General features: G+C 44.5%; 1 protein-coding gene across 1 annotated transcript in view; it reads left to right on the plus strand.

The window, feature by feature from the left end:
- The window catches only part of PTPRJ (protein tyrosine phosphatase receptor type J), a 146,731-nt gene extending 123,125 nt beyond the window's left edge, over positions 1-23,606 (plus strand). Inside the window, exons 10-25 of the mRNA XM_045557013.1 lie at positions 698-976; positions 2,881-3,171; positions 4,548-4,679; positions 5,992-6,202; positions 6,317-6,441; positions 7,480-7,567; positions 8,999-9,040; positions 9,528-9,536; positions 9,634-9,721; positions 10,934-11,024; positions 12,896-12,969; positions 13,061-13,195; positions 15,526-15,645; positions 17,133-17,293; positions 18,039-18,174; positions 19,924-23,606. Of these exons, the coding sequence (XP_045412969.1) occupies positions 698-976; positions 2,881-3,171; positions 4,548-4,679; positions 5,992-6,202; positions 6,317-6,441; positions 7,480-7,567; positions 8,999-9,040; positions 9,528-9,536; positions 9,634-9,721; positions 10,934-11,024; positions 12,896-12,969; positions 13,061-13,195; positions 15,526-15,645; positions 17,133-17,293; positions 18,039-18,174; positions 19,924-20,082 (2,141 nt within the window). The 3' untranslated portion in view covers positions 20,083-23,606. The remainder of the gene's footprint in view (positions 1-697; positions 977-2,880; positions 3,172-4,547; positions 4,680-5,991; positions 6,203-6,316; positions 6,442-7,479; positions 7,568-8,998; positions 9,041-9,527; positions 9,537-9,633; positions 9,722-10,933; positions 11,025-12,895; positions 12,970-13,060; positions 13,196-15,525; positions 15,646-17,132; positions 17,294-18,038; positions 18,175-19,923) is intronic.
- Positions 23,607-24,157: the final 551 nt, after the last annotated feature.

Raw genomic sequence — 24,157 nt, forward strand, 5'->3', positions numbered from 1 at the left:
AGGAGGCACTGGGTAGACGATCGGTAGGAGCCAGTGTGTTCCTGAGCTCCCGGTTGAACCTGAAGCTGAAACTGCTGAAGTTGAAAACATCGGCCTCGGCAACGGTTTGCTGTCCTCTTGGGACACTGGTGTTGAAGCTATGTGAACTTGAAATTGTCTTTAGAAGCAGGAAGTGGTTCTGTGGGAATGGAGAACATAACTGTTCCATTCATTCCTTGGGCATACAGACTCCTTGTCACGTTGGCGTTAGAAGGTACCGTTCGATGGAGAACTTTGCCTCCAACAGTGATGGGGTGTGTTTTGCTAATATTTGAACTAAGTACATGGTAGAGATGTTAGTTTACAATAACATTTTTAGTATGTTTTTCTCTTTTATCTGTCAGATTTAAAAAACAGATTAGAAATTACATCTTAAAATATTAATATATATTCCCGATAAAGTTGAAGTATTAGAAGAAACCTAAAAAACTGTACCTCTGTTGAGATTTAGTCTGTCTAATTATTTTCTGAATGTCTTTTTGGGAAATTTTCCATCTTTTGAGCCAGCAAATACTGGCTTTGATCATTCTTTCCAAAAGGAACCAGGGTATTTTGGGATGTAGTAAATAAAATAGTCCTGGAATTCTAGCTAATTTATACTTTTACTTAAAAAAAAAAAAAAAAATTAAAAAAAATTTTTTTTTTTTTTTAAATCAAGGGCCCAGCGAAGTGTCCAGCATTGAAATACACAGCAACACCACAGCAGCAGCCTTCAGGTGGAATAACTCTGATGAAGCCTCTGCCACGTACTCCTACCGCCTTCTTATCCAGCAGGTTGGAAATTCCAGCAGTGCCAAACAAGTAGACTCGGGCATTGGAGTCACTTACGCTGCAGTCCCAGAATTAACACCTGGCTCATCTTACAACGTGGAGATCTTTGCACGAGTGGGGGATGTTACTGAGTCACTGACACCTGGGAGGGCGTCATTCTGTACAGGTGAGTGGTCCCAGGTGCCTCTTGGACCCCTTCCCAGGGGGTGCTGACCTTGCAGGCAGGTCCTCCGCAGTCTGTAGTTAGGTTTCAAATGGTGTGCAGTGATAGACATCCAGCCCTCCGAGACATTATATTAGCTTCTTAGTGCTGTCTTGATGCCCTCTTCATTTCTTCACATATTTATGGAGCACTTACAATATGCCAGATAGACAAGTCCCTGCCTTCTTGGAACTTTTATTCTGGAAGGAGGAAATGAGATGTTTATAGGGTGCTCAGAAGAGGCCTCGATGAAAAGGTGACTATTGAGCAAAGATCTCAAGGAAGGGAAGGAGCCTGCCATGTGGATATCAGGGCACGAGAGCATTACAGGCAGAGGAGCAGCCAGTGCGAAGGCCCTGGGGCTGGCGTCTGCCTGCTGTGTTGGAGGAAGAGCCGGAGCCTGGGGTGGCAGGAGTGGAGCCGTGGGAGCAGGAGCATGCGGGGCAGGAGGTAAGGCCTGCCCGAGCAATGCTGGGCCAGGGCACAGGTGATGTCCGGCCGTGCAGTTCTTGGTTTGGCTTTTACACTGAAGGGGAGAAGGAAAGGAAGTTGTTAAAATGATGCTCAGTCTTTTCAGCCTCCTTGAATCCCTACCTAGCTCACAATTCAAAAAGTGTGATAAAGGAGGAGCCTCATGTTTGACAGAAGTTGCTTTCAGAGAGCTGCCCAGGGAAGCTTTTGTAGACGGTGGTGGGCACTTCTGCTCACAGTTCTGGCTGTGGCTCCTTTGTTGTTTGGCACCTGGGTACCACCTCATTCCCTGCTGCCTTTTCCCCTACATCTTCCCTCCTGAGACCAGGCCGTTCAGATGTGCTCAGGCTGATTTGGAATCAGGGGTCTCATTGGGTCAGTCTTCCTGGTAGTGTCAGAGCTGGAACCTCGATGGCCTCTGACCTTTCACATGGGGTGGCCAAAGAAATCCCTGCAGCTTTGGGTCACCTCTGCTAAGTGAGGCTCCATGCCACCTGGTCTAGGCTCTCATCTTTGGTATTTGGGCAACTTCTGTTGCTGATACTTACTTTAGCTACAGTTATTTGCAGCAAGACAAAGAAATCTATCTGAGCATTTATGACCGGGGGTGGGTGGAACAGGCGCTGTAGCAGTTGGTGCACTGGGCAGGGTACCCTTCCAGGCCTTGGGTGGAGAATGCAGGAGTTGCATTAGGTGCCTTTTTAGAGCTTTTCGTGCTCTAAAATTCTGTGACATTAAATTAATGATAATATTCTCCACCAGCGTATTAATTTCCATTTCATCAGTTTGGTGTTAGCGCTCAATAAAACTCCATTGGCCCTCAGCTAGCTAAAGACAGATAATACCCCATTTTAAAGATGAAGAAATCGATACCATTTGCCATTGATTGTTCAGCATGTTATATGTATAGAAAGTGCCCTGAACTTGGATTTAGAAAACCTGGGATCCACTTACCAGCCATGTCATCTTCAGCAAATTAGGTAATCAGTCGATTCATCCGCAAAATGGGGCAGTGTGAACCTTAGCTGTTCCAGGAGGGTTGCCAAGAGAGCCGAAAAACGAGACAATGCAAGTGGGGCAGTTGGGACCACTCACATATGGTACAGCTGCCTCTCGTGGAACCCTGGGCTCACCCAGGCCTCTTGCTTGGTGACTGACACCCGTTGTTTGATTTAATCCTCAAACAGTCCTGCAGCTGAGGCTCGGAGTTGCGGGGTGACTGACCTGAGGTCGCACATTTGGCATTGCCCGATTCAGGGTCAGCCTCTGCCTTTCCCACCATACCACACACCTGCCTCCCTGCCACTGCTGGGCCTGGGTTCCACTGCTCCCCACATTTCAGTGTCTGCAAAGGCGAAGGTTCGAGTATCCCATGCTGTGCTGTGTTTGCTTTGCAGATCCCGCATCCGTGGCCTCCTTCCATTGTGACGTGGTCCCCAAGGAGCCAGCCTTGGCTCTCAGATGGGCCTGCCCTCCTGGCGCCAATGCAGGCTTCAAACTGCAGGTCAGCAGCGGGGCCTGGGACAACACAACACACCTGGAGAACTGCTCCTCCGAGAATGGCACCGAGTACAGGACGGAAGTCACATATTTGAATTTTTCTACCTCGTACAACATCAGCATCACCACTGTGTCCTGTGAAAAGATGGCATTTCCTGCCCAAAACACCTGTATCACTGGCATCACAGGTGGGCTTCGTGGCAGGGGGTGGGCAGTTAACATCGTGGTCCCCCAGAGAGGCAGACCCGGTGGGTCTGAGAGTGTGGCCTAGAAATCTGTTTTTGTTTTTTATTTCCTCTAAAATATTTGCTTTTACTTGTATAGACTGGTTTCCTGTTCTACAGAAATCCAGTCTCAAAAGGCAGAGTAAGAGGGACCCATTTTTTTACATTCTAAAAGGTTCCTTTTCGTTACAAAATATCTAATTGCCACATTTTCTTTTAAGTAGTGAGCTTCCTTTCTGCATTAAAAAAAAGCATTTTTATAGAAATGTTCAAATATATACAAAAGTAGAGAATAGTGTAATGAAACCCACGTGCCCATCCTCACGCAGTGGGACACCTGTCAGTACTTGGCCTGTTTGTTTCATTTGTGTCCTTTCCTCCCTTCCCTTGTTGGATACTTTGAAACCAGTCCTGATCATTATATAACTTTATTTGTAAATATTTCAGTATCTATTGCTTCAAGATAGGGACTCCTTTTTTTCTTTCTTTTAAACATAGCCATGTTAATATTAGCACTACACTTAAAGACTTTTTTGTACTATTATCAGATATTCAGTCAAGACTTATATTTCCCTGGAATTCATATTAATAAGCTACTGAGCTGTTCTGTTTCATAGTTCTATGTCGATCTTTATGCCCATACTATACTGTTTTAATTACTGCAGCTTTATAACATATTTTGAAATCAGGAAGTGTGAGGCCTCCAGCTTTGTTTTTTCTCAAGATCACTTTGGCTATTCTGGGTCTTTCATGATTCCATATGAATTCTAGGATTGTTTTTTCTATTCTGTAAAACATGCCATTGGGATTTTGGTGGGCATAGCATTGAATCTGTAAATCTCTTTGAGTGATGTGGACATTGAAATAATATTAAGTCTTCCAATCCATGAACATGGAATGTCTTTCCATTTATTTGTGTCTTCTTTAATTTCTTTCATCAATGTTTTGTAGTTTTCATTGTGTGAGTCTTTACCTCCTTGGTAGTATTCTAGTTATGCCTCAATAAATGTGTAAAAAATAAACACATATAGTGTTATAAACAACAACTGCACCCATAACAACAAAATCAAACAAGGCTGCTGGGCACCCACCCTGGACATGAGGCTGGACTCACGGAGGGGTCATTTTGAGCTCGTCAGGATTCCCAGGATCTGTGTCTGCTTGTCACCAGTTCCCTTCCCTGCCTCTTGCTTCTAGATTGGCTTTGCACGAGCCCAGCATGCAGCTCCCAGAGCAGGGTCAGATCTTGAGGGCACTGCAGCACATTCTCTACCTTATCATTTTGCTCCTTCTTTGGTTTTAAATGTTGGGTGATCGTAGTTTGTCTTGTCTTATTTCAGACCCCCCTCCTCCAGATGGATCCCCTAATATTACATCTGTCAGCCACAATTCAGTAAGGGTCAAGTTCAGTGGATTTGAAGCCAGCCATGGACCCATCAAAGCCTACGCTGTCATTCTCACCACTGGGGAAGGTAAGGAGGGGACTCCGTGGGTTAAACAGTCCGTGAGTGATGCTGTGACCGGAGCCATTTCTGTGCCCACTGAAGCACGTTAGTGATGCCGATACACGCCTGTCAATCCACTGCAGCCCACGCTTTGCACTCACACAGGGGCGGGTCGTGGGGGCGGTGAGCTGTTAGGCTGGTGGTTGATATGCTTTCTATGCAGGGCCAGATAGCAAATATTTTAATTTTTGCAGTCCTTACAGCCTCTGTCACAACTATTAAGCTCCACCATAGTGTGAAAAAAGTCATAGAAAATACATAAAGAATGAGCGGGGCCATTCCAGTTTGATATTTACCACAACAGGGGGTGGCCGGATTTGGCCTGTGGCCTGTGACTTGCTGGCCTGTGATCTAGGTTTTCCTTCTCTTTTACATCAGAAGGCCTTTTAGTCTTAAGGAAGTCTCTCTCTCTCTCTCACACACAGACACACACACCCATCATCCTCAGGGGATGACTTTGTCTTGAAAGAAAACAGAAAAAGGTTTGCGTTTATTAGTAGGAACTTGTAAAGAGCAACCCGGTAGCTGAGAGAGGAGGTGGATTAAAGGCTGCTTTTCCTTAAAGAGCTTTGTTACATTCCTTGGTAGTAAGAAGGGAATAATTGAGTGTCTTTGGTAGCTGCTCGTGAGTGCTTTGCATAAGGCCTCCAGGATTCTTGAAAGGAAATGTGAGGGATGCAGTGGCCCCTCTGCCCAGTCTCTCTTCCTGGGGCGTCGTTCTCGTCTCCTTGAGCAAGGTGGGGACCAGGCACACCGGCAGGGACTGGGATCCTGCAGGGTAGAAATATGCTTGTATTAATAACCTGTGGCAAAGTTTCAAAAAGCGAGGTTAGGATCCCTCCCCCTTTCTGTCTTTTTATTTTGGGTCTGTTTCAAGTTCTCTGTCATTTTGCTGTGATGGTTTTCAACACGTCGCACGGAGGGAGGTGACGAGACTGCCCGGTGCCAGCCTGTGGTGGGTGAGACCCCAGGCTCCCAGCCAGACGCTCTGGGCTGGAAATTCAGCTCCACCTCGTAGGCGGTGTGACCTTGGGCCGGTCCTGTTAGCTTTCTGTGCCTTTGTTTTCTCATGTGTGAAGTGGGGATACTGAGCTTAGGCGATGACATAAGTGGGGATGAAATGAGTTAGTGTAGGTACAGCACTTAGAACTGGCACGGAGTGGTGCTGACAGAGCTGACACCGTTAGCACCCAGCGTCATGTCGTTATTTGGGTATGGGGAGACAACCCTCTCTCAGCCATCAGTTTCGCATGATTTTCCTTCTGTGTGGCTTTCTCAGCTGGTCACCCTTCCGCAGACGTCTTGAAATATACATATGAAGATTTCAAAAAGGGAACCTCAGACACTTATGTGACATACCTCATCAGAATAGAAGAAAAAGGACGTTCTCAGGGCTCGTCTGAAGTCTCGAAATACGAAATTGACGTTGGGAATGAGTCGACCACACTTGGCTATTACAACGGGAAGCTGGAACCTCTGGGCTCCTACCGGTAACGTCTTCCCATCCCTGTTCTCTGGGGGCTGAGCCTCGTCAGTGCAGAGCTCTGTGCGTCTGGGCGCCAGACGTGTCTCAGCTGCCTCTTTCTGCTCTTTGTCACCCACAGGGCTTGTGTGGCTGGATTCACCAACATCACCTTTCACCCTCAAAACAGTGGGCTCATCAATGGGGCTGAGAGCTACGTGTCCTTCAGTCGCTACTCAGATGCCGTTTTCTTGCCCCAGGATCCAGGTAGAGGGAAAACAGCCAATTCAGTGGGTTTTTCCTCCAAGTGTCCACAGAAGGCCGGATGTCTACATGCTTCCCTCAGATCTCTGGGAGGGTTGGCATGGCCGCCTCTCCCTCCCAGAAGTTGAGATGTCCCTGGGCTGTCGGGCTCGCTCAGCTTCCTCCTCTGAGGTCCCACAGCCCAGCGCCCACACTCTCCTTCTCTGAGTGCCAGTTGCCTTCCGATCTGCAAAGATTATTCAGTCCCGTTATCTCAGGGTGGTCACTTACATGCCCACGTTCCAGGCACATAGTGTGACATGGTGCATAGAATCCTTGAATATTAGCATCAGAAGGACTCGTCCAAGCCCTTTTCAGAAATAAAGCTGTTAGGGCACAGAGAGGGGGAGTAACTTGCCTGGGATCACACGGTAGCTTTAGAGGCAGACTGGTCTTGGACTCCTTGTCAAGTGCTCCTACTCTTTGTCACACAGACCTAAGTGATACAGGAGCTTCAGGGACCTGTGTGAGGTACATCGCCTATCTCCAGGCCAGAGACAAATGGACCAACTGGTTTGTTAGTTTGTGTTGGGTGTAGGAAAGAATTCCTGCCCCAGAAGCAAAGTTTAGGGAGTCCCCACACCCTTCCCCAGTAAACAAATGGATTTCATGTTGCCTGAGCTTGGTGCTGTAGGTACCTCTGCTCATTTGTATGGGGACGCTGGTCTCAAAAAGTCAGAGGTGGCAAGAAATTAACTGATCTAGCCCGGTTCCCTAAATTTGTACTTGAGGAAACTGAGACCTGGAGAGGAATAGCGACTTTCTCAAGACCATCCAGTTGGTGGTGGACTGGAGATGAAGAAACCGGGTCCCGAGTTTTAGGTGCAAAACTAGTTGGACTGAACTTAGACTAGTTTGAAATAGTCCAAAGCTGTTTAACTCTCGTGTGTGTGTGTGTGTGTGTGCGTGTGTCTGTGTGTGAGGGCCTGGGCTGGTTGTCACTGCAGCACAGGGTCCTGCATGAACACCTCTTGCAGCGTCTCCCATTTGGACTTCTCCCAGGTGTCATCTGTGGAGCGGTGTTTGGATGTATCTTCGGTGCCCTGGTTATTGTGGCCGTGGGAGGCTTCATCTTCTGGAGAAAGAAAAGGTGATACTTCTTATATTCATAATAATACTTTACTTTTTATTAAGGAAGCTTTTTATCATGGAAAATTTCAAACTTTCCCCAAATGGGAAGGGATAGTATGATGAGCACCGTGTTCCCGTCACCCGCAGTGTTCACCATCTGGCCAATACCGTGTCATCTGTACTCCAGCAGGGGACTTTAAAGCCCTCATCACAGCCGTCACGTCAGGCCATTGGTAGACGCTGCAGAGTGCGATGCTCCTTGCACAGGGTGCATTCTCGTTCACAGATCCTTTTCATAGTGTAGTGTTAAGGGGCTTCATTTTAGAGTTAGCTAAGTTTGAACACAGCTTCCATCTACAAGAGCTGTTAGGAAGCTTAGCCTTTATGTCCTCACCTACGATATGGGGATAATAATCGTGTCTAACTCATGAGGCTGAGGAGCATTGAATAAATAAGGCACTCTGCATAGCTTTTATATTAATATTAAGTTCTGATTTTTGCAGGGTGGATGGGGCTGGGGATTTCAGTGGCTGAGTAAAACAGCTTTATTTTTATTTTTTTTAAATAGAAATAATATGGTAAAAAATTCAGAAAAGAGCAAAAATAAATGGATAAATCCATAACTGCAGCACACACACAAAACTCCAAAACTACTCTTTACATTTTGATGTGATTACAAAACTCACACACAAATGGAATCATACACGTTAGTGTCTAGCCTGCCTTATTCACTTGAGACATTGTGGGCAGCTTCATTTCATCATCATTTTAAGCGGCTACAGAATGTTCAAGTGTGTGGAAGTGCCATCGTTTATTTAACCAATTTCCTGGATATTTTCAGTTTTCAGGTTTTTTGTTTGTTTGTTTTTGCTATAGTTACTTATCCTTGTGCCTAAATCTTTGGGCACATTCATGATTATTTCTTTAGGTCAAATTCCAAGCTCTGGGCAATTGCTAGGTCAGTGGGGATGCCTGTTTTCAATTTTGATACATACTACCAGACTGCCTTCTGGAAAGATTTTTATAAACACCAATGTGGAGTTTAGTCAATGATGCAGGAGAGTGCAGGTGCCCAACCAGCTTGCCTGCACTGGATCTGATATGTTTTTTGGCTTATTGCATTAACTTATCAGAAAAGCATTCTCAAAAACAGAGCACGAAATAATGGCTTGCTTTACAGTCAGATAATTCTCATACGTATTTGGAAGGAAATTCCTAAAAGCTGTTTGAGTTTGATTTTTTCATACTTTTAGGATAATGTTAAAGGAAGTAACTTCACAGATCTGTAGTCAGCGTTTGCTGCTTGGAACATTAAGCTTAGCATTAGCGGGCAGAATTTAGTGTCACATACGAACTGATGCCTGGAGAAAAGGCATTTTGTAGATACACAAAAGGGAAAAGCACAGAATGAACCTTTTTGGTCTAATGGATCTCTTTTCTTTCAAAACAGGAAAGATGCGAAGAACAATGAAGTGTCCTTTTCTCAAATTAAGTAAGTCTCTCGAGATATGAGCTTTATTTTAAGACATTGAGTCTCTCAATCTGTTCAGTGACTATCTTGGGAATTTCTGATGGAACTTGCTGTCATTTTTCCTGATTGACACATTTGACCGTGATCATCTTGAAGTTCCTGCTTGCTCTGTTTTCTGCAGGGAATCTATGTTTTATTAGTCTCCTGAAGCTACATTCTTTGTCATATTCTTCTGTTCTACCAATAAATATATATTTTGTGATCAAAATAATTGAATGGATTATCAAGATTTAAGGAGAGAGAAGAACTTACTTAAAGTCACAAAAGCCAGTCAGTTACACAACAAGATCTAGAAATCAGATTTCCTGATTTACACTTTAGTGGTTTGTAAATAATATGACGTTGGCCCCCAGGCCCCCAAATTGTTGTGAAGATGTTTACTGTCATCTCCAAAGAATGAGTCTTTCTAATGGGTTATTTTTTTTTTCTTTTCCTTTCTGTAATGAAGACCTAAAAAGTGAGTAACCTCTTTACTTTTTTTTATAACTTGTATTTAGTTATTTTCAGTACGAACTTCATTGAATGTAAAAAACCCAAATGTTTTGTTTCCTTAGATCCAAGTTAATCAGAGTGGAGAATTTCGAGGCCTACTTTAAGAAACAGCAAGCTGACTCCAACTGTGGGTTCGCAGAGGAATATGAGGTATGTGGTTGTCAATATTGTGTTTTTCCTAAAAGTTGGAAAACTGACATAGAAACTGGGAATTCAGGTTAGGGGACTGTTAACTAGCATAATTAGGAAACTGTGAGGTGGAAAGAGGCCAGATGGGGCATGCTGAGGTCTGGGGCTTGACGACTGTGCTGTGAGCTGGCTGTGGGGTCCCGTGAAGCCCTGCGGAAGGACGTTGCCGGGGCAGCGTCTGCCTCTCGGCACCCCACGCTCTGTTTCCCGCCACCCCAGGGACTAGCCTCGCTTAGGATGTCCGAGCACCCTGGAGCACCCTCATGCTTCCTGCGCGCCCCGAGTCTCTGCTCTCCCCCTCTGATCCTGCTCAGCACTCAGCACAGCACAGACACCGCCTTCTGCAAGGGCTTTCTCGGACCCCATAGGAGGACTGGAATCCGTGTCCTCAGACTGCCTTATTTCACCTGCGGCTTGTTGCTGGTTACCAATATCCAGAATTTGTCTAATTCTGCCTTGTTGTAACATTTGTTACTTCCGTCTACACGGCAGGTTGTAAGCTCCATGAAGGCAAAGATTGTCCTTTTTCTTTCATTGTAACCTCTCTATTAGTTTCCTGGGGCTGCCATACAAAGCACCACAAACTCAGTGGCTGAAAACAACTGAAATTTACTGTCTTATGGTTCTAGAGGCCCGAAGTCCAAAATCAAGGTGTCGGCAGTGCCACACCCTCTAAATCTCTGACTCTTCCTCACCTCTTTGGCTCCCCGGCAGCTCTAGGCCTCCCATGGTTCTGTGGCAGCGTCACTCTGCTCTCTGCCTTCATCTCACACGGCCACCTCCCCTCGGTGTCTCTTTGTCTCTTTTCCTCCTCTAAGGGAACCGCTCATGTTAAATTAAGGGCCCACCCTACTCTAGTGTGACCTCATTTTACATAAGATCCCACTTACAGGTACTGGGGTTCAGAAATCCAGTTTTTTTTAAAAAAGAGAGACAGGGCGTTGTTGCCTGGGCTGGACTCAAACCCTGGATTCAAGTGATCCTCCCACCTCAGCCTCCCAAGTAGTTAGGACTACAGGTGCGTGCTGCAGCGCCTGGCCCAGCATATCTTTTAGGGGCACAATTTCACCCATAACACCTCTGCATTCCCACTTGGTTCTGTCCTGCTCTGTGCTCAGTATGAATAAGAATTGAAGTCTAAACAAAGGAACAACTCCTGTATTTTGTTTTCAGGATCTGAAGCTTGTTGGAATTAGTCAACCTAAATATGCGGCTGAACTGGCTGAGAATAGAGGAAAGAATCGCTACAATAATGTCCTGCCCTGTAAGTTCTTTTCTCCACTGCATCATCCCTTTTTCCTGTCCCTTGCTGTCACATCTCCAGCAGGGCGGACGAGGGGGCTGGAACCAGTGACAGTGACTAGCCGCTGCCACAGCCACCCATCAGTCACCGCTGTGAGCTAAGTGCTGTATGTAGGTGCATGGCATTTGATTTAATTCTCACAACCACTTTACGAAGTAGGGGGTGGAATATTTGCTTTGCCGATGAGGAAAGTGAGGCACAGAGTGTTCAGGTGATTTTCTCCAAGGTCTCTCAGATAGTAATGGCAAAGCCAGGCTTTGGGCCAGGTCTGTCTGCCTCATTCAGGGAAAAGGCCGAGTCCTGCTCTTAACCCCTTCGTCTCACAGCCCCTTTATTTCAATTTCTGTAGTTCTGGAACGAGGGAGGGTGGCGGGAGAACACAGGGAGTCGCACTTCTGCTTGTGCAGACGCACCTCTGCTGGGCCAAGTGCATCCATAGCCAAGTGTCAGTGATACTTAGATTCTTTCCTGTTTTGGGGAATTAACAAATATCTACAACCCAACCAACAGGGATAATAGCAAATTGAATTTAAAAAGAGAATTACTTATTACATCAACCATTAGATGAAATGTAAATGCTTCTCCTTGGAAAGTTCGTCATGGTCTCTCTTCTGGGAGGGAATTAGGGCACAGAGAGAAGTGTAAGTAGATCACAGCCAGGGTCTGATTTAGCCGAAATCAGTAGGCTCTGTGAGTCATTTTTACATCGGGACGTTGTCTTTTTAGTTTAAAGCCATGTTTTTCTTTTCTGAACTAAAATAGTAACTTGTGTTTAGAGGCAGCACTTTGTAGCTCCCAGGTTCTTTCTCTCCATTTTTCTCCCGTGTGCTCGACAAGGGGTAAATGTTTTAAAAACTAGGCTGCTGGGAGCTGCCTCAGCACCTCCCTGCTGCGGTTCACTGGGGAGGATGGGCCTGTTCCTGTGAATTCTGTGGAGGCCTCGGATCCCGTGAGAGTTGGGAATTTGGTGTCTGGGTGGTGGTGTCATGGGGAAGCCTTAGACTGAGACGTTGGTGGCTGGATTTGGTGGTGTTCTATTATCTCTCCCAGGGGAGGTGACATGGTGCAGTCAAGACAGAAACTGCTTATGGCTCCTCCTGACACTTGGAATTCTAATGTTATTTCATTTCTTGAGCCGGGCAAGTTTGTGTGTGTGTGTTTGAAATGACAATTATATCTAGAAAACATGAGAATTTTGTGTTTGAGACCCTTCCACTCATAGTTGTCGTATACATTCAGTTAATTCTTGAATTTGGTACTGTCTTTTTACAATAACTTGTTTACATGGCAGTAGAGGCAGGGTGGAGAGGTTAACCTTGGTGTCCACCCTGCGGTAGTGGAAGGGACACTCAATTTGAATTCTGAGTGCCCTTCGTCAGATACAAGGACTTGGAGAAATCACTTAATCTCTGCAACGCTCAGTTTCCTCATCTGTATAACACAGTAGAGGCTTGTGGGGTGGTTTTGAGGAGTAAATGCAATTGTTTAGCACATTCTCTGGCTCATGGCAGACACCCGAGGATGCTAACAGTAACAGGTTCATTTTCTCTGAGAAGGTGTCTGGTGTAGTTAAGAGATGAGGCCCTGGTGTCAGGCTGCCCAGGTTCAAATCCTGGCCCTGCCGCTCACCAGCTCTGCCCTGGTGACCACTGGACTTCTCTGTGCCACAGTCACATAGCCTGACCGTGAGGATTAAATGCAGACATCTGTGTGAAATGACAGGCCGTACGTCCTCGAAGACTCAAGTCCCAGCCTTTTTTTCTTCTCTCTTGTGTACAACTTCACTAAAACATTTGCTTCTAATGAGGACCTTTTCTCTTTTAATGTCACAGATGATATTTCCCGTGTCAAACTTTCCATCCAGACCCATTCAGCTGATGACTACATCAATGCCAACTACATGCCTGTAAGTGGGGACGGTCTCATAGCCCTGGGCCATTCTGACACAGTTCTTTCTGCTTCTTTGAGGTTGAATGTGTGTTATTGTCCATTTTTAGGGCTACCACTCCAAGAAAGATTTTATTGCCACACAAGGACCTTTACCCAACACTTTAAAAGATTTTTGGCGTATGGTTTGGGAGAAAAATGTATATGCCATTATTATGTTGACCAAATGTGTTGAACAAGGAAGGGTAAGTATCTTTTTTTACTTTTTAACAAATTTTAAAATTAAATTATTTTTTATTGTGGTAGAAGGGTATCTTAAAAACCATTTATCTCTTTAAAAAAAAACTTTCCCCCCCAAACATTAGCATTTTTATTCTTAGAAACTTTTCTTTTTTTCCCCCTTAAGAGAAACGTTAAAAAAAAATTCTATTTTGTCGTTACCCTTCTCTGTGGACAAATATCAATGTCCTCTGTTTATGAAGTCACTGCTGCTGGAGTTAGGAAGTGGCAGGAGATGGGTTAGTGCCGTGGAAAGTCCCCCAGGCCTGGAGCAAGGCACTGCTCATGACACAGCTCTGTGAATGTGGACAAGCCCATTATGTCTCCAAGCAACCAGCACCTTCATCTGTGAGGCGAGGAATTGGATCAACCTGGTGATTTTCAAACTCAGTTTTTAGCACTGGAACCCTTTCTTTCAGCAAAATCTCAGGCCTCTCCCTAGACAGGTCTCAGCAGCCCCTGTCCCCCGTGGTGGCCAGAAATCCCCCTGCCGTTCCCATCAAAGATAAGATTTCTTCTAGTAGGAATATTCCATGTTTCCACAAATGAATGTGAGAATTGAAAAACACACGCTAAATTCAAATTCAAAAATTCTGTGCCTGAGGAATGGGACCTAATATTGCTCCGTGACTTTTTTTTTTTTTAAATGTAGGTTTGTTACTTGAGAGATAGGAGTTTAGTCCTCAAGCTGGTGGCTCTCAAACTTTAACGTCCATCAGAGTCACATGGGGGGTGGTTCTACCTGCACCTTTCTAACCCAGAATTGCATTTCTGACAGTTCCTAGGTGATAGTGGGAACTCCTCAGGCATCATTCCTTTTAATGTTCTTTATTTCACTTTAAGCTGGAACATGTTTATCCAGCCCCCGGAATGTGTAAAGTCCTCTGCTAGGGGCTGGGGAGGGAGGAGGGAAAGATACATGGAGATCATGCCCGTCTTCATGTTGCCTGTGACACAGAGGTTGGGTTCCTTACCCCCTTATTGCATCAGGAGAACAGCCTATTATGGAAATGAAAGAACATTTATCTTATAAATACAAGTAAACTTTATAATACTGTTGAGTCCAGGGCCTTATACATGGAATATCTCATAAATGTCTGTTAGGCAAACAAAAATGATGTAGCTAAATTAATGAGAACACAAAGAGGAACTCAGATGGGCGCTTGTTCATCCTAAGTTGGGGTAGAGGTGGGTGTGACTGACCCGGGTGAAAGGGGAAGGGAGCCAGTGTATTTTCTACACTAGATACTCCACATATGTCATTTCTTTCCTGTAACAACTCTGCAAGGTATTATCATTTTATAGATGGGGAAACTGAGGCTTAGAGTGTTTAAGAACTTTCCCACAAAGTAGCAGCAAAAGTACAGCTGGTAAGAGGCTGAACTGGGAATCAGCTCCTTGTCCATGTGTATCCAAGTCTTGGGTTCTTTCTGAGAGCAGTGGTCTAGAAACCTGGATCTCTGAAAAAATACAGATCCTGTGGCCAGAGTCCAAATCTCTGAAGGTGGGACCCAGGCATCTGTTTTTAAAACAAAACAAACTTCTCAGGTGAGTCAGATAATCAGTTTTGGAAACCACCTGCAGTAGAGTGCACCTTGGGAAGTAGAGAGAGAGAGAGAGAGAGAGAGAGAGAGAGAGAGAGAGAGAGAGAGAGAGAATGTGAGAGTGTGTTTGTGTGTGTGTGTGTGTAGTCATTTGCCAAGTGGGGATTCAGATATTCTTAGCAGTCATTTCCTGGTTTTTATTTCCGTTCACATCTGCTCACCAACTTCATAGAAATCAAAGACCCAAAATGATTTAATTTGGTCCTCTTTATCGGCATGTTTGTGTTACAGCTGATGTTTATCTGAAAGTATTGGGATAGGTCCACATTTCTTCCAGCTGCCTGGGGGTGGGGGCCCATCCGGGATTAGCTCAGTGAACACTTGTGGAGTGGCTGCTCCAGGGGCCAAAGAGAGCGGGATGGGGACTGTGTCCTAGGTCAGGGGACAGCTGCTGCTTGGCTCTGAATCAATTTTCATGCAGAAATGAGGGCCTGGTGTTTAAAAAATATTCTGATTCTGATTTTTATAGAGAAGCCAGAAATCTGGATTTTTATGAGAAAAGCTCCCAATTTTAAAAGAGTTGGCAGGAATTGTAAATTTAAAAAAGAATTCTAAGGTTCAAACGGAACCCAGCTAAGGGACGGCTTCAGTCCCCTGATGCCAGTTTTCATTATCGGGTCTCCTTTGTGAGGTTTTAGTGATGGCAGATGGTGTGATCTGAATCTTTTTATAAAAATGCAACTTTATTCTAGACCAAATGTGAGGAATACTGGCCCTCCAAGCAAGCTCAGGACTATGGGGACATAACTGTGGCAATGACGTCAGAAGTTGTTCTTCCAGAATGGACCATCAGAGATTTCACAGTGAAAAGTGTAAGTAAGAGGTCAGGATAGGTAGATCTCATAAAATGATCATATATTAATATTGGTATTAATATTAATATTTAATATTTCTCAAATAATACTGAGAAATATAACTTCCATGCTTCCTCCCTCTCCCTCTCCACCCGCCTCCTCTCTCACAGCTGGTTTCTTTCTTTGGATGAATTACTGTTGGTTAAATTTGTGACGGTTAAGTTTATTTGTGACAAGGCCTCCTAGTACCCTCTCCCCTCATTCTGCCTTTTTTTCCCCTGCTGTTTTCCAAATTTTGAATATTCTAAATTCATTGCTCTTATAATGAATATACATTTTTTAAAAAATGAGCTTCAAAGGGTGGCTGTCATAATGGAGATGGACATGCCTGCGGTCAGGTGTAGGTCGCATGGGTAAGGTCAGTCCCCGGGGGTGGGTGTAATGAGCACGGTCGAGTCAGGGACGGGACCGGGCCTAGCCAGTGTGGAGTCCTGGTAATTGAGGCGATGTGCTTTGGTCTGAGGTGGGAACCCAGTCTGTGTAATAACTAACTCTGTTATGACCGGGTCCACTTTCCACTATCTGTCAGATGTTGAAATGGATGGTTTTTTGGGGGTCGTTTCTCAGACTCTTACAATTCTCAACGTTTACTTGGTGCTTGCTAGTTGCCTGTCACGTTGTTAGATTCTCTGGAGGACGTGGGGCATCGTGAGGCAGCTCTTGCCCAGAAGGCAGTGATTATCATATTTGTATTTGTGTAAATTATTTTTGGTTTTACGGTCAATGACATTTCCAGGTGGGTGTGGGGCATGGGGTTCCCACAGCCCTAAGGAGGTGCAGGTGTAAGAATGTGAGCATGTTACTGGCAGGCAGCTGTGGCGGGAAGGGAGGGCTCTGAACTCAACGTCAGAGGACGAGAATGTCTGCTGCATCGGAAATGGGTGTTGGGAAGTCACTTCTCTTCTCTGAATCTCTACTGCCTCGTCTTTAAAGGCGAATAGCAAACCCTCCTTCTTGGGCATATTGTGGGGGTTTGATGGGCAAGATAAAGTCTGTGCAAGTACTTCATCAGCTGTTGTGCAAATGTAAAATTCTGATTTTTAGTGGTAACCACTCCCAGTTAGCTAACCCCTCCTGGTTAGCTGCCTGTCATCTGTCCTTGCAGTGCTGTATTCAGGCTCTGCTTGGTTTCTCTTGCCTTTTTTTTCCCCGTATTACACTTGGATATTTTATTTTATTTTATTTTTTAATTGACAGATAATAATTGTGCATCTTCATGGGGTATATAATGATGTTTCCATACATATTATATATAGTGATCAGACAGTAATTAGTATATCCATCATCTCAAGCGTTGATCATTTCTTTATGTTGGAAACATTCCTCCTTCTAGCTATTGGAAACACTTATTGCTAACCATACTCATCCTACAGTGGTATCACTTGCCTTTCTGATGTTTCAGGCAGCCTCTCTCTCTGAATCTAACTCCTTTTCTTGGCTTTTAGATCCCAACAAGTGAAAGTCACCCCCTGCGACAGTTCCATTTCACCTCCTGGCCAGACCACGGTGTTCCCGACACCACTGACCTGCTCATCAACTTTCGGTACCTCGTTCGTGACTACATGAAGCAGAGTCCTCCTGAATCGCCAATTCTGGTGCATTGCAGGTATGCAATTGGCACGTCATGTGTGACAGATTTCAGATGTAATAATTACATATTTATGAGCACTTCACAAAAGCAAGGCGTAAGAGGGAATGCAATAGGCATTTAGAAATTTGAGAAAGGTTCAGATAAGGGACCATGAACTTACTCCTAAACCCCAAGACTCTAGAAACAGGGATTGGCAAATTATAGCCCATGGGCTGGATCTGGTCAATTGCCTGTTTTTGTAAATAAAATTTTATTAGGACACATGCCCATGTGTTTACATATTGTTTATGGTTGCTTTTCTGCTACAGTGGCAGAAAGAGACCTTATGGTCTGCAAAGCTGAGGATACTTACTGTCTGGCCCTTTACAGAAAAGTTTGCCAACCCCACTCTGGGACAGTAAGTTAGCTCTAAAGCAAAAGGAATTAATTTAGAGCAGAAGAAGGGAGGGGCATTGTTGCCCAATGGGAAATGAATTGATGAGACTTGCCATCCTGGGTGATGGTGGCAATTTGAATGGGAGTGAAGTTTAAGAAGCTCTAGCAATGTTTTGTGTCATTTCACTCAAAAGTAAATTTGGGACCTGGGTACAAGTCCCAAGCTAGTGCTGTCTGACTTGCTGAGGTTTCAGCAGAGCCAATGTTTACCTGGGCATTGCTCTCAAAGCGTGATCCTGGAGGAAAGCAAGACGCCTGCACTCCTGGGGAAATTGGAGAGGTTCACATAACCCACTGTAATGTGCCTATTTCCCTTCTCTTTCAGTGCTGGGGTTGGAAGGACGGGCACTTTCATTGCCATTGATCGTCTTATCTACCAGATAGAGAATGAGAACACTGTGGACGTGTATGGGATCGTTTATGACCTTCGAATGCACAGGCCTTTAATGGTGCAGACAGAGGTGAGGCCAGGGTCTGGGCTTGATGTTCCACCCTTCCCATCCATTTTTAGGAGGTTGCATTGTGTCACACACTTGGGTTAAAATATTTCACCCTTCCAGATCTTGCCGGCTCTTGGCTGTGAAACACTGGATTGCTTTGCAGACCCAAAACTGACTTGAGATTAAATGATACAAGTGACATGACAGTACTGATACCAGTAATGGAACTGCAAACCAAGCCAGTGTCAGGATTCTTTACCTTGCTGCCTCTGACTTACCAAATAACCTTAGGAAGCTTCTGAACTTTGGTTTCTGGATTTTAAATTCATAAAACTGATACTTTTCACTCTTTGTTTCTAAGAAGGTCTGACCATCTTTAAAATGAGCTAATGAAACAATTTTATCAAATGTTAATGATACGAGATAGCACAATGCTGCTTAAGTATGAATATAGCAATTTATCCTCCCACAGCCTTGTAAACATTAAAGAACGTCAATTATCAGAGCTACAGAAGGATGGCTGGCCCTGTTAATTATCTGTGGTATAATTTCTGTAAGACTGTTACATTTGGCTTTCCCTGAAATGTTACTGGGAAACAGTGTTTCTGAGGCAGCTTTTCAGCAGAACATATTGGGAAGTAGCCTTCCTCAAAGGGGTGAATGTGTTTTGACAAGGACTAGAGCAGAATATTAATTTTGCACCAGGCTGTCACCCTGTACCAATTTAGAACTCTATGAATATGTGCTGTATTTTTGAGTCTGGCAGGGAATGTTCTAGAGGCCTGGGTACATTGTGTGCTTTGGGGCAAGGTCCGCAGTTGTGGTGGAAAGGGTGAAATTCACCTGTGTTGGTCAGAAGAGAGGTTTTTCTTTTTTCTGCTATAATTATATAGAGTAGTATTTCTCAATCTTTTATCTTTTTTTGAGAAAAACAGAAATCTTAAACCTGCCACCAAATTGTTTTCTTACTTTTTTTTTTTTAATATTTTGAAAACAATACTTATTAAAACATTTAACAATATAGGGCTACATAGAATATATCTTTCTTTGTTACTTTTTCTCACTCCCTAGAGGTAGCCAATATTTACAGCTTGGCAGATGTCTTTACAGGCCTCTTTACATACATCTGTAAACACACACACACACACACACACACACACGTATGGGGAATATTTTGAAAAAAATGGATCCTGTTTTATATATAATGGTTTCCCGTGATTTTTTTTCCTCGTACAGTATTATGGATGTCTTTCTGTGTCAGCATAGAGCCCTTCTCTCTCGTTTTTAATGGCTCCTGTCAGACTGTAATACATCTGCCTAAAATTGGGTGGTCCCCATCCAAATCCATCCGGTCATCCCCTTTTAACTCACCTCCCCGGTTGAGAGATACAATTTGCTCTCATTCTGCACAGTCTCACCAGACAAGGAAATCTTGCTGGAGTTTTTATCGTTGGAATATGGATGTGTATTATTTCCTGCACATTCTTCCTTTGCCCTTCCCCCAAATTCTGCCACTTCTCCTTGTGGGGGGTCGCTGTGGAGTGTGGAGTGTGCTCCTCTGATTGGGGATCTTTGATGAGGCGAATCTTGCTCTCTCTGGTTTCAGATTTCACCAGAATGTTGTTACCTCTTGAAACATGTTACCTTGAACTGTGTGCTGTTAGGTGGACGTCGTTGGGGAGTGGGGTGGGCGGTGACCTGTGAAAATAGTTTTGGGTGCTCACCTCTGGGACCTGCGCTCATTTCCTGTCTTTTTCCTTTTTCTGTTAGGACCAGTATGTTTTCCTCAATCAGTGTGTTTTGGATATTGTCAGATCCCAGAAAGACTCCAAAGTAGATCTCATCTACCAGAACACAACCGCAATGACAATCTATGAAAACCTCGCGCCTGTGACCACGTTTGGAAAGACAAATGGTTACATCGCCTAATTCCAAAGGAAAACCTTTCTGGAGTTCACCAGACCGTCACACCCACAGCAAAGGAGCATGCCCCGATGTTGACATGTTTTTATATGTCTAGTATCTTCATTCTTTGTGCTGTTTCCTTAGAACTAATTTTGAGGGTGTGACGCGGCACATGTAAAACATGACAAGGAGAAACTGGGGCTGCCGGGGGCTGTGGCTGGCTCGTGAGCAAATCAACTGCATTCCTGACTACCGGTGGGATGAGTTCACTTTTTTTTTTTTTTTTTTTTTTTTTGAGAGTTGTGGAAAACCAGGAAAAGTGAGCTATGATTTTCTTTTTCTTTTTCAAAACAGGTTCTTTTTTTTTAAAAAAAGACTATTTTATATGATTCACATGCTAAAGCCAGGATTGTGTTGGGTTGAATATATTTTAAGTATCAGAAGTCTATTTTTACCTACTGTATCTTGGGATCTAGCTGATGGAAAATACCTAATTGCGGATGATTATCGTGGAGGGAGGGGTATGTGGCGCCTCTTCCGAGTGGGTTTTCTATTTGAACATGTGCCTTTTCTGAATTATGCTTCCACAGGCAAAACTCAGTAGATGTCTCTATTTTTGTATTGAATCTCATAATTGGAATATATGGAATATTTAAGCAGTAGCTTAGCATCAGAGGTTTGCCTTCTCAGTAACATTCCTGTTCTCATTTGATTAGAGGAGGCCTCTTTGCCCCCGAATCCACTTCTCCCACCCCCTATACATTTGTGCTCCACTTTTTCTTCCTTTTTCCCTCCCAGTTTTCTCCAAAGACTCTTCTGTTGGCAACATTTTCTGCCCATTGGTTGGGTGAGAAGGGAGACTGAACGTCACCTTGAGAATTTCTGTGGGTGGGAGTGGGAGAAGCAGAGGGATCCTATGGTAACATAAATCCTTTTCTCGTCCTCGTTTCATCCTTTTTCTCATTTCTGTATTTGGTAAGAAGGATTATTTAAAGGTGCAATATGTGACTTAGTGATTCATGATGCTCTAGGTTTTTAGTAACGTTTTACTCAGGTTGGCATTTTATGTGTATCTGTGTGTGTGTGTGTGTGTGTGTGTGTGTGTGAGTTTAACAGCGTGGCAATCTGTGAACACTTCAGTGTGAATTCAGTGTCAGATTAATCCCTCTTCCCCCAAAGTCCACTGGCTTTAGTCTCTATCTGCAGTGACACATATCGGAATCTACTGTGTATATATATATATATATACTAAACTCTCCAAAACAGTCATTCCTATGAATCGAGGTGTACAAAGTTTGAATTTGTATCAAAGATGTAATTATTATTTTTAAAACCTCTTTTCACTATACTGCTGCTGTAATTACTTTGATTTTTTTTTTAAATGTAGGTTAATTTTTTTTTTTTTTTTGCTTCAGGTGTGTATCCACCAAGCATTTCAGAATTTATGTGTGTTTATTTTATTGGTACATAATCTGTAAACTTCTCAAGGCATTAACATGAAAGGATTTGTTTCTTTTTATTTTATATTGTGGCTCAGGTTATATTCTGAAGAAGTTTTGACTTTATCCTCCAATAGACAATGAAGTGTACAAGGTTTTATGAAGGAATAACCAAGTCCCTGGAGTCCTGTGGCCGTTTTCCACAGTAACGCAGCCTGCTGTAAACAGGACACGCGTGTCCTCTTGGAATGGGAATGAGGTCTCTCCCAGGGCCCTGGTCGCTGTTGACCTCTGTCTGGGGGCCTGTCTCCCGCACTGCCACGCGCCTCACCTCACCGGCACTTTGATAACCGACTGGACGTGTTAATGGGTATTTTAGGTTATAAGGGGTGAACCACGACGTACTTAGAGCCCTTGATGTGGTTCCAAGGTGTAGTGCTGTATGTCTTTTGTCCCCCCTTCCCTTTGAGGTACTGAGAGGATTAAAATAAGGGGTCATGGTGGTGGCACGTTTTGGGGAGAATCTTACTTCTCCACTGGAAATTGCACTTTTTGCTGAATCCTTTGCATTTTTTAGGAGCACACAGTTTGTTTAGTATCAGGTCCTTAATGGAATGGGTTGGCCAGGCCAGGTTGGGTCCTCTTGACCTAACTTCAGAGGGGACTTGGCTCTGTAGGCGTGAATTAGGGAAGCCATGCTGTCCCGGGGTGTTGAGGGAAGCTGGGTTTGGGCGATTGCTTCCTTGCAGACCACACCTTCCCGCAGGTCTGCCCCCAGCTCGTGGGGATCTCAGAGAGGCCCATAACTCCTTTCAGAGGTCCCTGTCCGGGCAGCAGTTCTGTGGGCCATGCCGCTGTCCCCTCTTACTTGGCCAAAACCATCATGGTGAGTGTCTAGGTAGATCCCACATAGATCCTAAGCCCTGCCCTGCCCACATTGCTGCCATGGAGAAGTCAGAGGAAGGGACTTGTCCCTAAAAAATCCTTTAATAGATTAGAGTCCTTTAAAAGATTAAAGCAACATAATTGTAAACATATTGTATAAAAATGCAAAGCACAGCAGCCCTCCTCCCTTCCGGCCCGTACGGGCTTGGGAAACGGGCAGGAGCCCCAGCTGTCCTGGGAGGAAGTCTTGTCCGGGAGAGGTCTGGGCTTCCAAATGGGCAGGTCACACGAAGGTCACGATGCTTCCCTGCGTCCTGAAGAGGATGGGGCCAGGGCTGTGGGGGTGGTGAGGGTATTTATAGCACAGTGCTTGAAAAGGGATTAGTGTGTAAATATAAAGGACACACAGGCTGGGGTTGTTCAGAGGCAAGAGGAAGGTGCTTCTGAGCTCCTGCAGACGCTCCCAGCAACAGTGAACTAAAATTTGGAGAGTCCAGTGGAATCGGGGGTGGTGTGAGCCCCCTGCTCAGTCTTTGGGGGTGTACGGAAAAGGAGCCGGTGTGGCTGGCTGTCAGTGGAAGGGCCAAAGAAGGGTGGCCAGCTGGTTTGGGGGATTTGGGCCATTGGTATCTTCTCCCAAGAACAAGGACCTTTTGCCTCCAGCATTGAATCTGATGATGATGGGCACCAGTAGGAAGTGGCACTTGGTGTCTGTTCACTGTGGCCACACTGTGACCTCCAGCCAGACTTTGGCCTGATCGACTTCACTGGATTTGTGCTTTATTGAGTCGGAGGCTCCCGGGGTGGCGGTGGGGGTCACCTTCACGGCTGATCATGTTTGTTTTTCACCTGGGATGCAAAAGCCTGGTTTTCTTTTAAGTGCTTGATTGTGCTTATTGAGCTAATAAATAAGTCTCAGTGACTGATGTTAATTTGCCTCCAAAGTCCAAGTGCTGGGTTTTCAGACTACTGTGTAGCGGTTGTGTGTTTAACATACTGTAGCTTTTTCTCCCTGGGGGCACATATGAATAGGATGTGTTGATGTGGACTCTAAACTGTAATTTTCTTGTAACTATTTTGGAATGATGCATATTTCTAATGTTTGTTATACTTGTACAGAGTATTGCTGTTGGTTGCTTTTTTTTTTTTTTTTAGGGAAAAAATGGCCTGAAAAAAAATTTTTTTAAAGACTTACAAATACCAAATATAAAAAATGTCAATGCATTATGCCTTTGTTTCTTTCTTTTTTTCCCCCCTCCTTGTGTCTGTTCCATTTATTGAGGAGTTTACCAGCCTGCCTTCTGCTGGGGCATCTGTAACAAAAACACATTTCCCTTTGGGGTCCACGTGGCACTACTTTCCTAGTGCTGTCATAACAAGTACCACAGACGGGATAGTTTAAACAACAGAGATTCATTTTCTCATAATTCTGGTGGCTAAAAGTCTGAGATCAAGGTGTTGGCAGGTTAGTTTTCTCTGAGGCTTCTCTCCTTGGCTTGTTGGTGGCCATCTGCTCCCTGTGTCTTCATGGTCTTCCCTCTGTGTGTGTCTGTGTCCTAATCTCCTCTTCTTATAAGGACATGAGTCATAATGGAGTAAGGCCCACCCTAATGACCCCATTTTACCTAATTATCTCCTTATAGACACTCTCTCCAAATATAGTCACATTTGGAGGAACTGGGGGTTAGGGCTTAAGGATATGGATTTTGGGGGGACACAATTCAGCCCTAACACACATCCAGGGCAATGGAGTGAAGAGGAGGCTTTGGGAAAAG

The sequence above is a fragment of the Lemur catta genome, chromosome 7 (assembly GCF_020740605.2).
Source record: "Lemur catta isolate mLemCat1 chromosome 7, mLemCat1.pri, whole genome shotgun sequence".
Lineage (NCBI taxonomy): Eukaryota > Metazoa > Chordata > Mammalia > Primates > Lemuridae > Lemur > Lemur catta.